Source organism: Balaenoptera acutorostrata, chromosome 12 (assembly GCF_949987535.1).
Source record: "Balaenoptera acutorostrata chromosome 12, mBalAcu1.1, whole genome shotgun sequence".
Taxonomy (NCBI): Eukaryota; Metazoa; Chordata; class Mammalia; order Artiodactyla; family Balaenopteridae; genus Balaenoptera; species Balaenoptera acutorostrata.
In genome coordinates, this window is record NC_080075.1 from 13,578,591 (window position 1) to 13,599,214 (window position 20,624).

Genomic DNA, 20,624 nt, shown 5'->3' on the forward strand with positions numbered 1-20,624 from the left:
AAAAAAAAATCTGTTAAACTCAGTACCTGCCTTTTATCTGCCTCTGCATATCTGCCTTTTATATATTGATCTCCCTCTACAGACATTGACGATTGTGTCTCCTTCCCAAGAATCCTATTTCTTACTTCCACTTTATATCTCATCGTGTTTGGGGGGTTCCTAAACAATGGATCATTTTAACGGAAACACTTTGAAGGTAAATGGATTTAGGAAGTGCCAAAGTTCCTGCCCCCAGGGTAACTAGTGATGCTCAGAAAAAGTACCTACATGATAGACCATTTCCTGGCATCTTGCACAACCCAGACTTGCTGTGTCCTGAAACTGTAAAGAAAACATTCTACTAGCCTTTTAAAAAAAACAACAACAAAGTCTTCAAATAAACTGGGAAGCCCTTCTGAACATTTTGTATAGACTCATCACTGATTTCTCCGGCCCAGACTCTGCCCTGTTCATCCCACCCTCCTCCCTGCCACCGGCAATGACAGATCATACGTCTCCGCTGCCTAAATTCCCCACTGTCAGGATTAAGACCATAATCCACTGCTATGGTGAACGTGGCCCTTCAGTAAGTGGTTCCTGCCTTCCCTTCTCTCAGCTCCTGCCCAAACCCACCATCACTTGTCACCCAGACACAGCTCCTCAAGGTTATCGTACCCACCAGGTCCTCACTAACCCTTGCCTTTGCACATTCTGTTCCCCCTCCATGGAATGCTTCTTTCCACATCACTCTTCCCCCCCCCCACCACTGCCTACCTGGTGGTCTTTTACTCTTCCTTCAAGATTCAGCAGCTAGAACAACCACTTTAAAAAGTCACTAAAATATAAACAGTAAAAAAGAAAACAAAAAACAGAGGAATTAGAACAGTAGGCTTTAAAATTTATTTAAATCAAAAGAAGGAAGTACAAACAGACAAGGAGATAACAAAAAACATATATTCACACAAAAACTTGTACATCAATGTTCATAGCAGCATTACTCATAAAAGGTGGAAACAACCCGAGTGTCTATCAATTGATGAATAAATAAAATGTGGCATATTCATACAATAGTATTCAGCAATAAAAAAGAATGAAGTATCGATACATGCTATAAGAATGAACAAGAAGGGCTTCCCTTGTGGCGCAGTGGTTGAGAATCTGCCTGCTAATGCAGGGGACGCGGGTTCGAGCCCTGGTCTGGGAAGATCCCACATGCCACGGAGCAGCTGGGCCCGTGAGCCACAACTGCTGAGCCTGCGCGTCTGGAGCCTGTGCCCCGCAACGGGAGGGGCCGCGATAGTGAGAGGCCCGCGCACCGCGATGAAGAGCGGTCCCTGTACCGCGATGAAGAGTGGCCCCCACTTGCTGTAACTAGAGAAAGCCCTCGCACGAACTGAAGACCCAACACAGCCAAAAATAAATAAATAAATAAATAAATAAAGTAGCTATAAAAAAAATTAAAAAAAAAAAAATGAACTCCTTTAAAAAAAAAAAAGAATGAACAAGAACTGAAAACGTTATGCTAAATAAAACACAACGAGATCATATATTGTATGACTCCATTCATATGAAATTACAGAAGAGGCAAATCTATAGAGACAAGAAGTGAATTCATGGGACTTCCCTGGTGGTGCAGTGGTTAAGAACCCACCTGCTAATGCAGGGGATGTGGGTTCAAGCCCTGGTCTGGGAAGATTCCACATGCCGCAGAGCAACTAAGCCCGTGCGCCACAACTACTGAGCCTGCGCTCTAGAACCCACAAGCCACAACTACTGAGCCGGCGTGCCACAACTACTGAAGCCCATGCGCCTAGAGCCTGTGCTCTGCAACGGGAGAAGCCACCGCAATGGGAAGCCCGCGCACCACAACGAAGAGTAGCCCCCGCTCGCCGCAACTAGAGAAAGCCCGCACGCAGCAACGAAGACCCAATGCAGCCAAAAATCAATTAATTACTTAATTTTTTTAAAAAGAGAAGTGAATTCATGGTTGCCTGCGACTGGGGGGTGTGGGTGGGAGGCATTGAGGGGGAATAGGGAGTGACTGCTAATGGACAAGGGGTTTCTCTTTGGGTTGATGGAAATGTCCTAGAATTGTAGCGACAGCTACACAACTCTGTGAATATACTACAAACTGAACTGTACGCTTTAAGTGGGTGAATTGTGTGGTACGTGAATTATATCTCAATAGAGCTGAAAACAATTTTTTAAAGGTACAACTAAATGACCACCTACCCTACGAGGCTTTCCCTGACTTTCCCAAGCAGAACACACACATGTGCTCACACATCTCGATAATCCTATATCGCGCTTCATAGGGGCAACTACGATCACTGTAACAATGTTTTCTTCCATAAAATTCCAGAACAGAAGTTGGCAAGCCAGTTTAAGAGAAATTTGATTATGGAAAATATCACACATTCAAAAGCAGAGGGCAGTGAACCCCCATGTACCTATGCCTCAGTTCACGGTTTCCCCATCCAATGCGCCCCCTAATTATTTTCAGCAAGCTATTCTGCACATCCCAATGCCCTTCATTGTGAGGCCCAAGGAATCTAGAAAATATAAGGCCGCAGCAGTCTAATGAGAATAAAACATTCAAGTGCCTTATGTGCCAATAACTGCTCTAAGCCCTTGGCATGAATTAATTCATTTAACCCTCAAAATTACCCTAAAAGGTAACATTTTTATAGCCATTTTACACCGAGGAAATCAAGGCTTATGAGTGAAATAACTTATCCAAAAGTTAGGAAGTGGAAGAATGGAATTCCAAACCAAGGTTACTATCTTAATCATACTTAGCTCTCTCAGAAAAAATAGTACACCTCAACTAAGATAATCATTGAACTCAGAAGCTGAAGGAATGGTATTCTCTTTCCTGGAGTTAAGGCCACTTATAAGGTCAAAAAAGTCATCTGCTTGATGGGAATTCCCTGGTGGTCCAGTGAGTAGGACTCCACGCTCCCAATACAGGAGGCCCGGGTTCGATCTCTGATCGGGGAACTAGATCCCACTTGCATGCCACAACTGAGAGTCAACATGCCGCAACTAAGACCCAGCACAACCCAGATACATAGATAGATAGATAGATAGATAGATAGATAGATAGATAGATAGATAGATAAAGAGATGCAAAAAAAAAAAAAAATTGGGTCAACTGAGTGGAGCCCCCAGGGAGCCCTCTATTTGACTCAATGCTCCGTGGGCTTTAAAAAAATTCTAGGGCCACAGGAGAACCCAGGCTTGCTCCAGGAAATCAAAGGAGGCTTTAAAAAGCCAGAACAAGGACAACACCAGAGTTCCACTTGAATTCTAGAACCTTGTTCCCCAATCCTATAGCCACTATTGAGCACTTGAAATGTGCCTAGTCCAAAATGAGATGTACTGAAGTAAAATATACATGGTATTTTGAAGACTTAGTAAAAAAAAAAAAAAGAATGTAAAATAGCAACTATGTGTTAAAATAGTAGTATTTTGGATTTGCTGGGTTAAGTCTTTTATTAAAATTAATTTGTCCTGTTTTTTGGGTTTTTTTTTTTTTTTACCTTTTTAGTGTGGCTACTAGAACATTTAAAATAGCATATGTGGCTCACATTTCCACTGGGCAGTGCTGTTCTGGACCATACCTGTACTGCCCTGGGTGCCAGTTCCCTGCGGGCTCTCGCCTTGTGAATGCTTCTCACAAGTTCACAAAGAAACAGGAGGCAGCACCACTGGCCCAGGAACATGGGCCAAGTAGAGCTAAACTCAGATCAGAGTTCTAATCTGAACTGAACCCATCAGAGACTGGAGACTGGCCTAACACTCCACTGAGAACAGCTTCTGAAATAAAATGAGGATGTGTGCAACTCTCCTATTTGCAACTCAGCTTGGAATACCCTTGAACCTGGGAACTCCCTCCAATGTATTTCTGTCATCAGGGAGACATTTGGGGGTCTTATTGCCCATGGGCTGAAGCTGACAGAGATGCAAGCAGCCAGGGCTTCCGTTCCCAGAGAAGCTGCGTCCTCTCCCACCTTGCTGCTGAGCGGAGATGTTCTCAGTGACGGAGTTGCAACACTGAATCAGTCTGCATATTGCATTGTCCACAGAACACTGGGGTGGCCTTTCCAGAGAAGAGCCTTCCCTTCCCCTCTGGATTCCACCTTACCACACTGCCCTCATTGACCATCACATTTCCATCCCTCTCAAAGCATCGTGAGAGATGTTTATTTGCAGAGGTCAACTTGGGCACATTTGAATGCGAGGCTATATTGGAGTGTTTTGCTGTCCCGCAATACAACCTGGTTACTAAAAAAGCAAAGGCACTGAACCTGCGTCAAAAACATCAACTGATCACTGGGTTAGTGGAGAGTGAAGGCTGACGCAATCCTAAATCTGGCTGCATCAGCTGCCAGGTGGGACAGGGAGTGAGCAAACTTCATGGCACCAATGAAGCCTTTGAAGGCTAGAGTCACATCACAGGGTATCTGTGGCCTGACTCTTCCATCCCAGGGCCCAGGACACAGAAAGGGCTCAGTACCTGTTAACCAAAGGGAAGGGAAGAGCAGCTCATAGAACACTCAGGTCTCCAGACCCTGGGGTCAGAAGATCCTGAGAAAGAGAAGTGCAGCCCCTGACAGCTGGGAACTGGCCTGGCTCTCTAGCCCAGTCTTGGCGTTGCTCAGAGCTGGCCTGGCACCCCACAGCAAGGCTGTTGCGTTCTCCTGTGCATCATAAACAATTTCACAGAACGCCATCACACAAAGCCACTCTACGACTGTGACGACAAACACGAGAGGACTCCATAATCATTTTATGTCTCCATAAAAGAGACAAGGGGGCTTCCCTGGTGGCGCAGTGGTTGAGAATCTGCCTGCCAATGCAGGGGACACGGGTTCGAGCCCTGGTCTGGGAAGATCCCACATGCCGCGGAGCAACTGGGCCCGTGAGCCACAATTACTGAGCCTCCGCGTCTGGAGCCCGTGCTCCGCAACAAGAGAGGCTGCGATAGTGAGAGGCCCGCGCACCGCGATGAAGAGTGGCCCCCATTTGCCGCAACTGGAGAAAGCCCTCGCACAGAAACGAAGACCCAACACAGTCAAAAATAAAATAAAATAAATAAATAAATAAAAACCTTTCCCAAACACTGCCAAACACTGGACTTGCAGCTTGCCCTGTGCCCCTCCGACTGATCACAAGCCTGCAAATTGTGTCCATCCAACAAGATCACATTTACTAACAATTTTATTGAAGAAACTTTAATCCAAATTGACCTCTAGAACAAACTGCTGTATGCGTACCTGAAGCACAGCAGGTGTTTTTTTCTTCTTCAAGAGAAGAAAAACCTCACATTCACACTTAAGGGAACTGCAGTTGGGTCACAGGTGTGAAGGCGTATGAAACCCTCTGAGGGTTTCATGTGCTGTGGAGCGTACAGGCGTTTTTCAGAAGCCCAGTTTAACTTTGTTTATCTTTATCCCCGAATTTAATCCAAGAGCTTTGAAGGATCATTCCAAAAATCAGTTCTATCAAGTTTTCTCAGCTAAGACCTTGTGCCCATTTTGTGCAAAAATTACCTATCATCCAGACCAAAATAGTCTTGGAGAAAAATAAAGCACTCCTAACAATAGGTTTCCTAACAATGTGTGAGGCAACTTTTTTTTTTTTTAATTTTTATTTATTTATTTATGGCCGTGTTGGGTCTTTGTTTCTGTGCGAGGGCCTTCTCTAGTTGTGGCAAGCGGGGGCCACTCTTCATCGCGGTGCACAGGCCTCTCACTATCGCGGCCTCTCTTGTTGCGGAGCGCAGGCTCAGTGGTTGTGGCTCACGGGCCCAGCTGCTCCGCAGCATGTGGGATCCTCCCAGACCAGGGCTCGAACCCGTGACCCCTGCATTAGCAGGCAGATTCTCAACCACTGCGCCACCAGGGAAGCCCGAGGCAACTATTTTTAAAGAGCACCTTAAGAGCAAAGAAGAGAAGGAATTCAGCAAAGAAAGCCTCGTCAATGCTCAGTCCTGACTGATTGACTTTTATTCTGCAACTTGATTTAGCAGGAATTCCAATGCCACTAAGTTCGGCAGCTATAATCCAAGCTTCAGAACAGAGGCCAAGGCGAGTGAAATGACTGTCTGAGGATCGTGCGAAGTCAGCACGTGGCGGGCGGGGGGGGGGGGGGGGGGGGGGCGGGTATCAGGGTTCTCAGCACAAACACCTCTGCAACAGGATGGATTCCTGAGTCCCATCTAGAACCATCACTGAGCTGATCACAGCCTTTCCGTTCCCATCTGAGGCTTTCTGGACGGTTCCCTGCTCGTTAGGCACACTGTGAAGAGGACAGACTGGGAGAACACAGAGAAAAGTCAGGTTACCCATTTTACTGCTTGTCAGCTTCCAAGATCAAAAGTGTGACTGGTGTGAAACTTGGGGATAATTTGTGACTTTTGTTCAGCTGTGTTATCCTCTATTAACAAAGGAAACTAATGTCTTATTTGACAGAGGTCTCTGGAATAAAACTGACATCAAGCTCTCTCAGAAATAAAGGTAATATTTGTCTATTCTTTGGCTCAAGATTTCTTGAGTGAATTCCACCCCTTACCAAAGATCCAATGTAAAATGGGTGAGCAAAACTGACTCCTATTTTACTGCAAAACTGACAAAAATTCCACAGTAAAGACAAATAGTCAAAATGTCACCGTACTGTTTTATTTCAACCTTCAAACAATATAAAGAGGTAACAACTTCTGATGCCAAACCATGCAAATAACCATAAAGGAACAAAAAAAAAATATTAACGACGAAAAGACAGTCATTTAAAGGTGATTCACAGCAGTGCTCTGGCAGTACTGGCAAGTACTTCTAGCCAACGGCTTCCAACAAGAGGGGTCTGAATGAACCCCCTGTTCTCAGCAAAAGAGCCCCCATATTTTCCCCCTGGTGGTCTACACACTCTGAGTCACACACACCACACCCCTACACTCACCGGACTTTTTGTCATTCACATCTTCCAACACGTAACTACACACTGTGCGTCTGTACACAACAAAAACTAAAAATAAAACAGTGTGGTAGAAAAGTAAACAAACTCCAGTGTTTCCAGTAAGGCATCAGGGAATCACTGCTGGCTGGGCCCTTCATTTCACCAGTTTAAAGAAAAGTTTGATTTACATTTCTGAGCAAACCCAATATTCAGAGGCTTCACCATAACCAGCAAGCAGGCTCAAGTTAAAAGTTTAAAAGACAGTCCTCCTTTTTTTTGGTAAATGTTTCATATAAAACATGAAATCAAGTTCTACTTTATAAAAAAACAACTGAGTATTTGTAATAGTAAAAATATATATGTTTATATTTCTCTTTTTAAAAAGACATTTAATAACAATACTTCAGAAGACCAAATTTAACCCTCAACCCCCCACCCTGCCAAGTGTCCACCTGGCACAGATACATTAAGGCAAAGGCTCCTGGAGAGGCATGTCCGCCTCGGCGGCGGGCTGGGGACACAAGGGGAACACATTCCGCTCCTGCGGGGCCAGTTTAGAAAGGCTTCTCCCTCATGTTCACCGAGCCGTCCTGCATCCCGAAGTAGACTCTCTCCGCCATGTTGATGAACAGGCCCGTGTCCACCACGCCTGCAGGACGAAGGACGGGAGGGAGCATTAAGTTTCAGGTTCCCAAGGCAAGAAGAAAACCAGGATCACAGGGCAGGGTCAGTAGGAGCAACTACCATGAACAGCACTGGACAAAGAAATGACAAGTCTAAAGCCCTCCCTCTCTCATGACAATGAAAAGAGATTCTGATTATTTTTATTTCTTCTTGCAATCCCTTCTCCCCTGCAATCTTGGCTTTCCCTCTATACTCAAATGCGCAAAGCTTTTTCTGGCCTTAGGGCCTCTGCTCACACTGCTGCCTTAGTCTGGACCGGTCATCTTCTCAGAGGGGCCCTCCATGACCACTCTAAGTGCTCCCACTCCCAGTCATCCTCAATCCCACTACCAGCCGTAGAAGTTTTCCCCACAAAGGGCTGGAACATACTTGCAATGCATATACCACATCAAAATATAGGAACTCCCCAAATCAATAAGACGACAGACAACCTAGTAGAAAAATGGGCAGAAGACTTAAAGACGGACTCCTCTGGTGGCGCAGTGGTTAAGAATCCGCCTGCCAATGCAGGGGACATGGGTTCGAGCCCTGGTCCGGGAAGATCCCACGTGCCACGGAGCAAAACTAAGCCCGAGCGCCTCAGAGCCCGTGCTCCACAACAAGAGAAGCCCACGCACCACAATGAAGAGTAGCCCCTGCTCGCCACAACTTAGAAAAAGCCCGTGTGTAGCAACAAAGACCCAACGCAGCCAAAAATAAATAGAAAATTAATTAATTTATTTATTTACTTAAAAAAAAAGACTTAGAGGTACTTCACAAAAGAGGTTATCCAAAATGGCCCATAAACATAGAAAATGGTGCTCAAACTAGTCAAAAGAGAATGCAAATTAAAACAAGACACCACAACACAATCACCAGAATGAGTATAATGAAATTTGACTAGAATGCAAAGACACTCCCACACGCTAACAGCAGGATTAAATTGGCAAAACCACATTGGAAAATGTTTGTTGGTACATCTTCTAAAGCTGAACATATTCATACCTGATGATCCAGCAATTCTACTCTGGTATATAAGGTGTATATTAGGTATATATATGGTCCTCAAGACATGTATGAGAACGTTCACAGCAGCACTTTTACTAATAGCTAAAAACTAGAAACACCCAAATGCCCATAACAGTAGAATGGATATACAAACTTTTTTTCACACACATAAATATGATGGTATACTATTCAGTAGTGAGAATTAACTACAACTGTAAGCAACCTTCGCTGAAAATATATACGTATATACACATGCTACAATGAGATAATACAGCAATTCCCCTACACGCGAACCTTCAAAGATGGGAACGTGCGTTCGCATGTCCAATCACATAAGTTAGTTCACGTGTCTGGCATACATGTCACATCCGTGCATCCTCTACAAGTGGTTGTGCTTTTGTGTACTTTACTGTACAGTACTGCATAGAGTATAGTAGTATACTATCTTTATTTCAAGCCCAGGATGTCTGGAAGCAAGCATAAAAGCAGCAGTGATGTAGCTGGTACTACTGTACTTTTCAAGGTACCGTACTGTAAGATGTTTTCTTGATTTTTTGTTTGCTTTTCATGTATTATTTGTGTGAAAAGTATTATAAACCTATTACAGTACAGTACTATATAGCCGATTGTGTTAGTTGGGTACCTAGGCTAACTTTGTTTGACTTATGAACAAATTGGACTTACAAATGCGCTCTTGGAACAGAACTCGTCCATATGCAGGGGACTTACTATACTGTTCAACTATCGAAAAAAAAGTTTGGGAATTCCCTGAGGTCCAATGGTTAGGACTCCGAGCTCTCACTGCTGAGGGCACAGGTTCGATCCCCGGTCAGGGAACTAAGATCCCGCATGCCACACAGCGCAACCAAAAATAAATAAATAAAATTAAAATAAAAAAAAAAAGTTTGATGGACCCAGTGTGCAGGGGAAGCAGCACCTGCATACACTGTTGGCAGAAGGGTAAACTGATGCCATCCATGGAGGGCAATTCTGCACCAATAGCAAAATCAGATACACTTATTCTTTGATCTGGTAATTCCCTTCTAAAAAAAAAAAAGGAAACAAATATCTGCTAGTGGGGACCTGGTTAAATAAATGATGTGATAGCCACAAAATGGAATGCCATGCAATTATTTTTTTTAAAAAATGAGGAAGCTCTTTTGTGAACCATTACATAATAATCTTCAAGATGGGAAAAAATAGGAAGCAAACCACGTGTCTAGTGTGCTGTCACTTATGTAAAAGGAGATGGGGCGGGGGCTGATTTGCGTTTATGAAAGATCAACTCAAGAAGGACACACAACTTTGGCAGCGCTGGCTGCCTCCAGACAGGAGGAAGGGCAAAGGGATAGAAGATAGAGACTTTTCACTGTTTACTCTTGTAATTTTGAACTACGTAAATTCAAAAGGATAAATAAAATTAAAATTTTCAAAGACAGCCCCCAATACACAAACAAATAAAATCATCTACCAGCAATAAAAAGCCATCAGGTAGAGAACGGAGCTGCTGAAACACAGAGGTCCCCAGCACCACACTGGGCCGCCACGACTGGGGCCTCCCAAAGACATGCCAAGTGGCCACTCAAGACTCATCCTTTTCCAAAATTCTGTAATACAAGGTGACAGCTTCCACCTGATCCAAGAGAAAGCCAAACTGGCTCCAGAAAAGACTTCAAAGAAAGAGCAGAGATGCATGGCAGCAGTCTAAGGTCGGATCTTACAGCAACCTCTCTTCAGATTACTGAGATGCCAGGAGCGACTGACCCGTTCCTACCCCCACCCTCCCAATTAGTGGAAAGGGCAGAGGTGGCTCAATGTGAACATGGGGGAAAGAACCTATGCTCTGGGTGCAAACAATGGAACATCTAAGGGCGTGACCAGCCATGGACCAGTTTAACTGTCCTTTAAGTGTCCTCACATAAATGAACGTACATGGGACGAGGGCAGGGTGACAGGATAGACAGGGAAACTTGCCCTCTTTTCCTCCCTTGATCATGGTCCAGCAGCAAGTATCTTAAGAGACCAAAGAGGAAGAGAAAAGAGAATGAGAAAGAGAACCAACCGCACTGATGATCCTGGTGGCACTGCACTAAATAATTTAACATCTAGCCTCTCTTTTTTCGTTTTCTTCATGTTAAGTTCCTAATGAAACTCTGAACTTCTGTAGGATGTAGCATCTACTTACTAAGGTGGAGAGCAAAGCATGGGAGAAATCTGCTCACTAAGGAGCTCTCAATGTCTCAATACACCAAGAAAGGTCTGAACAGGTGCAAGAGAGCTACCTAGTGGGCACTGCAAGAAATCCACCTACAGAGGAACAGCACCAGCAATGGTGAGCGGTTTCCTGTGCCGTCCCTGGGTTTGTCTGTATTACCATTCGGGGCTAAGTCTCCCATGTTACTAACAGTGACCTCTATGGCTTCTCTTCCTCCTGCCTTCTTGGCTCTTTAGTTCTTCCACTAAAAAGTTAACACTAAGTAAGGAAATAAGCATAATTCAACCCATCTTCTTTACATAGTAAATCTGGAAAAAGATTGTCAATAGAAGACTAAAATAGTAGACTAAAGTAAGGTTGGAGAATTAGCTCTTTATTACATGTCTATATATTTTTCATTTTATATATTTATATGTATTTCATTCCCAAATAGCATGGGTAAATCAGAATGTAATCTAGCAACTTAATTAATGATGAAGACAGTATACTTCCTTCCTAGGGATGTACTCATTCAACAAATATTTCCATGTGTGCTGAGCACCATTTTAACTCATTTACTCCTCCCAACAATCCTATGAGGTAGGTACTAAGAGCAGCCTCTTTTACAGAGGAAGAAACTGAGGCGCAGAGATTTAACTGACTGCACAAAGGTCATATTGATAGAGCAAGCCTGGGTTTGGATCCTTACCCAAGATGTCTGCTCCAGAATCCACTCCTAGCCACTACAATCTACTAAACTGACTTCATCTGCCCCATTAGCTTGCTCTGGCCCAAGAATACTTCATGTCATGGAATATTCCCAGCTGGAATCTTAGTCGCTCGATATCATAAGACTGATATGTCTCACATCTGCCTCCTCTTTTTAATCCCCTCGTATGAGCCCTCAGTACCACCTCTGGCCTGGACTCATAACTCACCCCGACATTGCCCACCCAGCCTTCACCCAGGGCCCAGGTCCCTGGCACAAGGTGGACTGCAGACACCCCCCCTGCTCCAAAGGTCCATGTCACACAACCCCCTCCTGACCTGGCTCTCGACGAAGGAAGGACTAAGAGTTCAGGGTCTAGAGGCAGACAACCCAGGCTCCCACCTTGGGGCTGCAGCCCTTGAGCAAATCATGTACCCTTCCTCGATCCGTGTCTTCCTCTATAACTACCTCATTAAATTGGGGGATCAAACAAGACGTTTTTCAACACTTAGCACAGTGTCTGGATCACTCTACACTAAGGCACAGGTCCAAAGTCACCTCTCCTCCATGAACCTCCCCACGCTTCGTAGAAGAAGCAACCCTAGACTCTTGGTATTCCACATTCCATCTTATTTGTAGGCACAGCTTCTAGGCAGCCCCACACAGCTTTCCCCAGGTTCACATCAACTCTCCCTGAGGCAGAGCCCACGTTCTATTGACAGGAGAACTCCCTGTAACACGTGTCACAGCACCCTGCCTATGGCAGGAATCTAATGTGTGGGTGACCTGAGTCATTCTCCCCCAGAGAACATGCCAAAATCAAAGAGGCTGCAGTCAAGCTCCTGAAAGGAAAGGCTCTTCGCAGAGAGGGTGCGCTTATTTCAAGGCAGGCCCCATCTGACACCCCATCAGCTCCAGGCCTACACCAACTGAATGGGTTGTGAAATGCCAACCAATGAAGCTGCTAGGTGAGCAATAACTCTTCTCGGAAGGAAAAGGCAAAGGCGTGAAGTTAGGAATTCCAAACACAGCATGAAGGAAATTCTTTCCAACCAAGTCTTGCAAAGCCCACATCCATCCATGGCCAGAGGCAGGGGACAGCTGTGAAGGGCGTGGGCGTCTGTGCACAGTGAACGCCACTCCCATTACCTGGGATCATTTTGATCGTTGGGTTCACTTCACTCCATTTGTGGACCCGGTCAAACTTCCAGTCCAGGATAAAATTCCCATTATCCGTCACCACAGGACCCTAGAAGATAATTCCCCACACTTACAGAGGCCATGTAGATACAGGCAGGCAGACGGGAGCAGGAGAGAGGAGGTGATAACCAAAGACAAGTATCTTAATTAACCCGCTCCAACCAGTACCCCTGCCTTGTGCTTTCTAGGAGGCAGGAACCTGGGAGTCAGAACTGGAGTCTTGAAGCCATCCAGGCATAGATCTCACAGGAGCCATTAACCTCTGTGAGCCTCAGATTCCTCAACGGCAAAGAAGGGATAATGAAACATACCTCATCAGGCAGCTTGTGGGTAAGCCACATGGGCAAGCGTTAGCCACAGCGAGGGCTCACTGATTCTTAGCTATTATTAGAGTGAAAAACTATAGCAACAGAACAGACTACCAACATGGCTCAACATTCCCACAGCCTCACGTTAAGAACCATCAGTAATGCAACATAAGACAACGCTCCCCCAGGTGGGGCAGACCCATCCAAAAGACAGGGAGCAGAGATGGGTCCTGGGGTCAAACAGGCTGGGGGTAGTTTTAGTTAAGTAATCCAGAATTCCGCAACAGCTTTGGGCACTAGAAAGCGTTGAGGAGCATAAATGTTGACAGAACACTACAGTCAAAGGCAAGGAAATGAGGACTCCTCTGCAAACTGGAGAAGGGGTGGGAGCCCAGTTCAGAACGCCACGAAGGCAAGATGCTGGGCTCTAGTGTGGAGGAACCCCAGCCATGAGAGGGCACCCCAACAATCTCCTCTTGGCTTTTCAGCTACACAGGGAGCCAGAGTCAGAGCTCTGTACAACCGGTATGATTAGGATTATGATTTTGTAAAAGTCACAAAAACACCAGGCAGAAAACACGTCAAAATAAAAGTTCATCGGGGTGGAGTTACAGATAATCTGCTTTCTCTTCTGTACGTTCCAAACTTTTTATAAATAGTTCTGTCTGCAACTACAGTTATTTTTTGGAGTATTGCTGTTGCTTTTTTGTAAGAAAAAAAAAGTTCTGTGCAACCCACTTTAGAAGCTGAAGAGAAACATGTGGACTAAGTTTCTGGAGTATATTCCTGGGGAGGAATTCACATCCCCCAAGAAACTCTACTTCATTTAACCACAGAATGAGAAAAGAGAAGGAAAAATAAAATTACGTCATGAAACCTGAATAACTTTCTGCCCCAGGTGGGCCTCCCAAAACCCATTTTTAGCAGCTGTTAGTCAGAGATCCAGGCCTCAGGTACAAAGACCAGAGATAACCTAAGGAGCATAGATCCCGAGGGACAGAAAATACACCCATCTGTACAGAGAATATGCATTGCATTAAGAATAGTCTTATCTACATGAGTTTGAATGTGGAAACTGATAAAGCCAGCGCTCTAAAAGTAAACCAATAGGCTGATTAAAAATAAATAAACAGAAGCCACCTGCCCAGTCTAGGCGCAGACCTAATGGAAGCAGGAAGGAGGACACAGCCCTGAGAGCCTGGAATGCCTTCCAGAAACCTCCCTGGCCACTTACTGCCTTGTTGACAGCCATTCGAAGTTCAATCACACCCCCAAACTTCTGGGTCACAGCTCGGCTCACGGGGACATAGGCCATCGGGATGACCTCGATGGGGATTCCCTTGTGCCACTGATCCCCGAGGTTCTTTGAATCCTTCCTGGAAAGAAAGAGTCAGAAAGTACAACAAGTGTAAATAAGCTCAGTGGTACAGACACAGCAACTTCAGGCATGGGGATAAGAATGAGGTAAGAGGACAAGGGAAGCGAGCAGGGCCGAGCACACGGGGCTTCAGATGCATTTGGCTGTGTTTTACCGTTTAAGAAAAGCGGTAGCTTTTGTAAGTAAATGTGACAAAAATGTTAAAACCTGGATGGATGTGACTGGCTTGTCATATACAGTTGTGAAGAACATAATCATTTACAGCTGTAATTTTTTTTTTTTTTTAATTAACATGCTCGCACAAGCGCCTTCTATCAGACTCCCTGAAGGAGAATCTGAGAGCCTGGTCAAAGACTGTCCACAACACAAGTCACGTGTGGCCCCAGAGGCTGCAGGGGTGCTGGGTCACTGCCCAGGGGCAGGGCTTGACCTGCTTCTTCTGAGGCGCCTTGCTAGGAGCGAACGAGTGACAAATAAGGACGCGCTCTGTTAACAAGGGTGCCGAGCTGCTTCCGCCTCCTTCCGGCGGACACATGAAACAGCAGTACCTAACTTCAGCATGAAAGCAGAGCATAATCCTCACTAGCTACGTCATAGACTGTTACGAGAGCCCCTCCCTCCACCTGTTTCCTCCTCTGTAAAATGAAGCCTGGGGTCCGATCTGCCTCCTCAGCGGACAGTTCAGAACACCGAACACCGTACCTGAAATCGGCAATCACGATGAAGCGACTGGCATTGCCAGCCACAATTTTCTCCTGGGTCAGGCAGCCTCTGGGGGATGGGGAAGAAGCAGCAAATGAAAACAGGGGTAAGTAAGACAAAAACTGAATTTGGGAACTAAGGTCAGATACGGGAAACCAAAATCCACTCAATTCTGGCACTTAAAGAGAAATTTAATTTTTAATTCTTAAAGGAACACCCCCTCCCTCAACTCCATCATCCTGTGCAACGGACTAACTTGTGTCTCCCTGCCCCTCCCAAAAAATTCAACTGTTGAAGCCCTAACCCCCAATGTGACTATACTTGGAAGATGGGGTTTCCAAGAAAGTAATTATGGTTCAATGAGATCATTAAAGTGTGACCCTGGTCTGATAGGATGGATATCCTTTTAAGAAGACACCAGAAAGCTCTCTTACTCTCTCTCCCTCCGCCACAGGAGGCTGCACTGAGAAGGCCGCCATCTGCAAGCCCAGGGCTTCCAGAACTGTGAGAAATACATTTTTCCATTTAAGTCACTAAGTCTAAGGTTTTTGTTATGGCAGCCCAAGCTAAGACATGCTGTTTCCAGTAAATGGACTAGGGAAACACAGCCTGTGTCTGGGAGAAATGGTTCCCAGTCGGGCAGCAGGCATAATCCCATCTAAGATGCATCTGCCAGGAAGCACTGTGCCTGGGGAGATGCCATCTGAGCATGGCATGAGGCGGAGCTTCTGCAACTGGAGAAGTAAGGACAAGCTTTGAACAACCTGCCCTATCTGCAATTTGACAGCCAGGGTTATAAAGTGGAGAGAGCACAGTGAGATTTCAAGCAAATTTTGTGTCACTCCATAGGTCTGCTTGATTATAAGAACCAGGAGACCAGGACTTCACCTCCTTCAACTCACCACTTCCTAACCCCCCAAAATCAACACCTAAGAAACACCTAATAAATGTTTTCCAAATGAATGAATACATACATCACTAACTGCTCAGGGCCCACAGACCCAGTAATCTAGTCCTGGTAATATGTTTGCTTTAGCCTGTACAGTTTTTAAAGCTGGAATCAGTAGAAGGCAGCAAAGAGAACCCATTAAGATGAATAATTTCATTGAAGAGGCCCAGGTTGCTGTCACCGGATTGCTACTAACAACCAGAAATGCCAGGCTGGTTCTACAGCCTTATGCTATCCGCATCCGAGTAGAAAGACAAACTCACGTACATCACAGCGGCAATGTGTTTATTCTGTATTCCACTTTGCTTTGCTAAGGATTAACTGGCAGATACTCTGCAAAAAAATCCCCACAACACTCACCCACCACCCTTGATGAGATTGAGATCAGCATCTACTTCATCAGCACCATCGATGGCAAGGTCAATCTGTGTTGAGGGTAAGGAAAGATACAAAAACCACTAAGCTTGAACATGCAATAGCTCATCAGGTCCCAGCAGCCCTATTAGCCAGGCACAGTTTTTCCTATTTAGCCAGTCAGGAAACTGAGGCTCTGAGAGGTTAAGCTATTCCACTAAGGTCACCAGGAAACAAATAGGGGAACCACACCTGGGGCCAACTCTTATCTACCACTTTACACTCCCTTTACTCACTGATGGGCTTCTCTGTGGATGAGCTGGAATTATTGAGAGCATGCAATCTCAACGTGAGTAACTTCACCTCCAAGTACAAAAGGAGGTATACAGTATATCTGTGAGATTAAAATTTCACTGGGGGTGGGTATTAATGGAAAAAAGGCTGAGAAACACTGATTCAGAAGTCTCCGTACTAATGTGGCAAAAATACTGGCATGCTGACACACATCTGATGCAATACGGAACTGGAAATTTTCTGAGGTACCCCCACTATGACCCACCAAAGCACCTGTCTGGGCCTGCCCACTCCCTTTACAGGAAGCTCCACCGCCAGGCCCAAAAGCAGTCAAGGAGGGAATAGGTTCATTCATGTTTCAAAATTTGAAATTAAGAAAGAGATGCACTTCTTGTCACTCCTGGCACTCTGCAGAGACAATGTGGGAGCCTCAAGTACGGTTTTTAAAACAGTAGTATAAGACCTCAGGGTGCAAACTCAGTTCAAGCCGCAGTTAGAAGCTGCTTGGCACAGGGCCTACAAAGCTTCCACGGGGCGTCCTCGCGTCCACGCTTTCACAAGGATGGAGTTACAGCCTGCGATGCTCCTCCCCACTCTGCACCACAGCAGCTCTCTGGGGCCTGGAAGGCGGCAACCTTTTCTGTCTGGGTTTCATGCCCACCTTCAGCCCAAACCACTCTCCCCACAGCGTTGAACAGCTGATTCAGCCTGTGCCCTGGCTCTACCCACAGATATCTCCGAACAAGCCCTTCCCGTGGTACTTACTAACCCATCTGTGGCCCACATGTCCCATGACACAGTGGATTAGTAGACCACCATCAAGTCTGTTTTCAAGCTGCCATAATCCCACCTCACTCTTCCAATCCAGCCTTGCCCTCTCCTTCTCCCTCTCCCCCTCCCCCTGCTGTGCACAAACCCATTCCACTCACTCGGTCCTAGACACCCCAGCCAGTCTCAGCACCGCACACATGCCAGCCCGGAACCGCTCCCAGGGTTCCCATCTACCCCTCTCTGGAATGCTCTCTCCTGCCCTTGCCACCTAGCCTTCACAGCTCTGCTCAAACTTTACCTCTTCCCACAAAACCCTTCTAAGCAGCATCCTCTAGAGCCAGAAGCACCTGGATTCACTTTCAGGCTCTGCCACTTACAAACAGCATGGCCTTACGCAAATGCCTTGCCCTCTCTGTGCCTTTCTCATATCTGTAAAATGAGATAATAATGGTACCCACCCTCAAGACTACTGGAGCTTAAATACAGTTGACCCTTGAACAACATGGGTTGGAACTACACAGGTCCACTTATACAGATTTTTTTCCACTAAATACGTACTACAGTACTACATGACCCACGGTTGGTTGAATCCACAGATGCTGAACCGCAGATACAGAGGGCCAACTACGGGAGTCGAGCATCTGCGGATTCTGGTATTCGCAGTGGGTCCTGGAGCCGTTCCCCCGCAGATACCCAGGGATGACTGTGGTTTAGTACAGGCCCAGCACTTAGCATGGTAACTGGCACACAGTCGGGGCTCAGGAAATGCCAGCTGTGAGCATGCGCCTCACTCTCATCAACTTCAGTCTCCTCTAGATTGCCTGTGTGTTTAATCATCTTCACCGTAAAACTTCATTTTAATCTGTCTTCAAAGACCCATGGCTGCCTCAGACGATGCTTCTTATCTCCACTTAGCGATAAGTTCTGAGGGCCGCCCTGCTCGTATACGTCTGTGTGAGGGCTGCAGGAAGCCCTGGGTCCCTGAGCCCTCTCGGTTAAACCACAGGGAATGTCCTAGAAATTAACAAGCTCTTCTCTTCTGACCTCAGCCAGGATTAATATTCAAAGTCCTAGGAGAAAAGCTAGTATGACTAACTGACTTCTCTCCTAGACTCAACAAGATATCTAGAGTCCATGAACAAGTGACAGCTATTTAAAAAAAAAAAAAAAAAAAGAAAGGACACCAAAAAACCCAGCAGCCTCTCTCTACTTACCTCTGGGTGTCGGTCCAGGTCACTGAGAGTTAAGCCATACTGCAGGATGAGCTGACGGGCCTGTGGAGGACAGGGAAAAGCACCCATGATCATTAACTCTTAGTGACGGCGAGGATCCTCAGAATCCTCTTGGATTTAAGTGTCAGACACTGAGTCCCACCAAGGCTCCCTCTCAAATCCAACCTGGTCCACCACGAGGTAGGAGATCTAGCCCCATGAACAGCAGAAGTTAATTCATTCCAGAAGCTGGAAGAAGGTAAACAGCACATAGTGAACACTGCTCCAGTGCTAGGCTAAGAGTTCCTCCTCAGTGACCTGTTACTTAAGATAATGTCATGGGGGACTTCCCTCGTAGTGCAGTGGTTAAGAATCCACCTGCCAATGCAGGGGACAAGGGTTAGATCCCTGGTCCGGGAAGATCCCACATGCCGCGGAGCAACTGCAACTAAGCCCGTGCGCCACAACTACTGAGCCTGCACTCTAGAGCCCGCGAGCCACAACTACTGAGCCTGCATGCCACAAATACTGAAGCCCTCCTGCCTAGAGCCCATGCTCCTCAACAAGAGAAGCCACTGCAATAAGCCCGCGCACCGCAACGAAGAGTAGCCCCTGCTCGCCACAACTAGAGAAAGCCCACGTGCAGCAACGAAGACCCAACGCAGCCAAAAATAAATAAGTAAGTAAGTAAATAAATAAATAAAGGTAGCGTCATGGCCTCCTAAAGCCTCTGGTAATACAGTACCAGTAGTTCCCTCTCCCTCCACCGCCCCCCCCCCCCGCAACGGTCCATTCAAGGTTTCACTTTCCACGGTTTCAGTTACCCAGGGGCAACCTTGATCCAAAAACATTAAATGGAACATTCCAGAAACAAACAATTCACAACTTTTAAGCTGCACACCATTTTGAGTAGCATGAAATTCTCGTCATCTACTCCGTCTGGCCCTCATCCCTTTGTCCAGCGTACCCTGCCTATTTGTCATTTAAAAGCCATCTCAGTTATCAGATTGACCGTCACAGTACCACAGTGCTTGTGTATCAAGTAACCCTTACTTTACCTAATACAGGCATACCTCGTTTTATTGTGCTTCACTTTACTGCACTTTGCAGGTACTGCATTTGTTACAAGTTGAAGGCTGTGGCAACCTTGACTCCAAGGAGTCTAGGGGTACAATTTCTCCAATAGCATTTGCTCACTTTGTGTCTCTGTGCCACATTTTGGTAATTCTCGCAATACTTCAAACTTTTTCATTATTGTTATTATATTTGTTACTGTGATCTGTGATCAATGATCTTTGATGTTACTACTGTAATTGTTTTGGCATTTTTTAGCAATGAAGTCTATTTATTTATTTATTTATTCATTTATTTATTTATTTATAGCTGCGTTGGGTCTTCATTGCTGTGCGCAGGCTTTCTCTAGTTGCAGAGAACGGGGGCTACTCTTCGTTGTGGTGCGCGGGCTTCTCATTGCGGTGGCTCCTCTTGTTGCGAAGCACAGGCTCTAGGCACGTGGGCTTCAGTAGTTGTGGCGCACGGGCGCAGCTGCTCCACGGCATGTGGGATCCTCCCGGACCAGGGCTCGCACTTTTGTCCCCTGCATTGGCAGGCGGATTCCTAACCACTGCGCCACCGGGGAAGTCCCTAGCAATAAAGTATTTTCTAATTAAGGTATGTACATTGCTTTTTTAGACATAATACTATCGCACATTTACTAGACTACGATGCAGTATAAACATAACCTCTATATGCACTGGGAAACCAAAAAATTCATGTGACTCGCTTTATATCATACTCACTTTATTATGGTGGAATGGAACCAAACCTGCAATATCTCCAAGGTAATGGTCCCAAAGCGCAATAGTGATGCTGGCAATTCAGATATGTCAAAGACAAGACATAAAGTGCTTTCTTTAAGTGAAAAAGTGAAAGTTCTCAGTTTAGTAA

At 45.7% G+C, this 20,624-nt stretch overlaps 1 protein-coding gene across 1 annotated transcript in view; it reads right to left on the bottom strand.

Moving 5' to 3' along the window:
• Nucleotides 1-6,640: 6,640 nt before the first annotated feature.
• RPIA (ribose 5-phosphate isomerase A) overlaps nt 6,641-20,624 on the bottom strand; it is a 32,495-nt gene continuing 18,511 nt past the window's right edge. Inside the window, exons 4-9 of the mRNA XM_007175372.2 lie at nt 18,681-18,740; nt 16,408-16,472; nt 15,099-15,167; nt 14,253-14,394; nt 12,660-12,759; nt 6,641-7,585 (exon numbers count right to left, since the gene is read on the bottom strand). Of these exons, the coding sequence (XP_007175434.2) occupies nt 7,491-7,585; nt 12,660-12,759; nt 14,253-14,394; nt 15,099-15,167; nt 16,408-16,472; nt 18,681-18,740 (531 nt within the window). The 3' untranslated portion in view covers nt 6,641-7,490. The remainder of the gene's footprint in view (nt 7,586-12,659; nt 12,760-14,252; nt 14,395-15,098; nt 15,168-16,407; nt 16,473-18,680; nt 18,741-20,624) is intronic.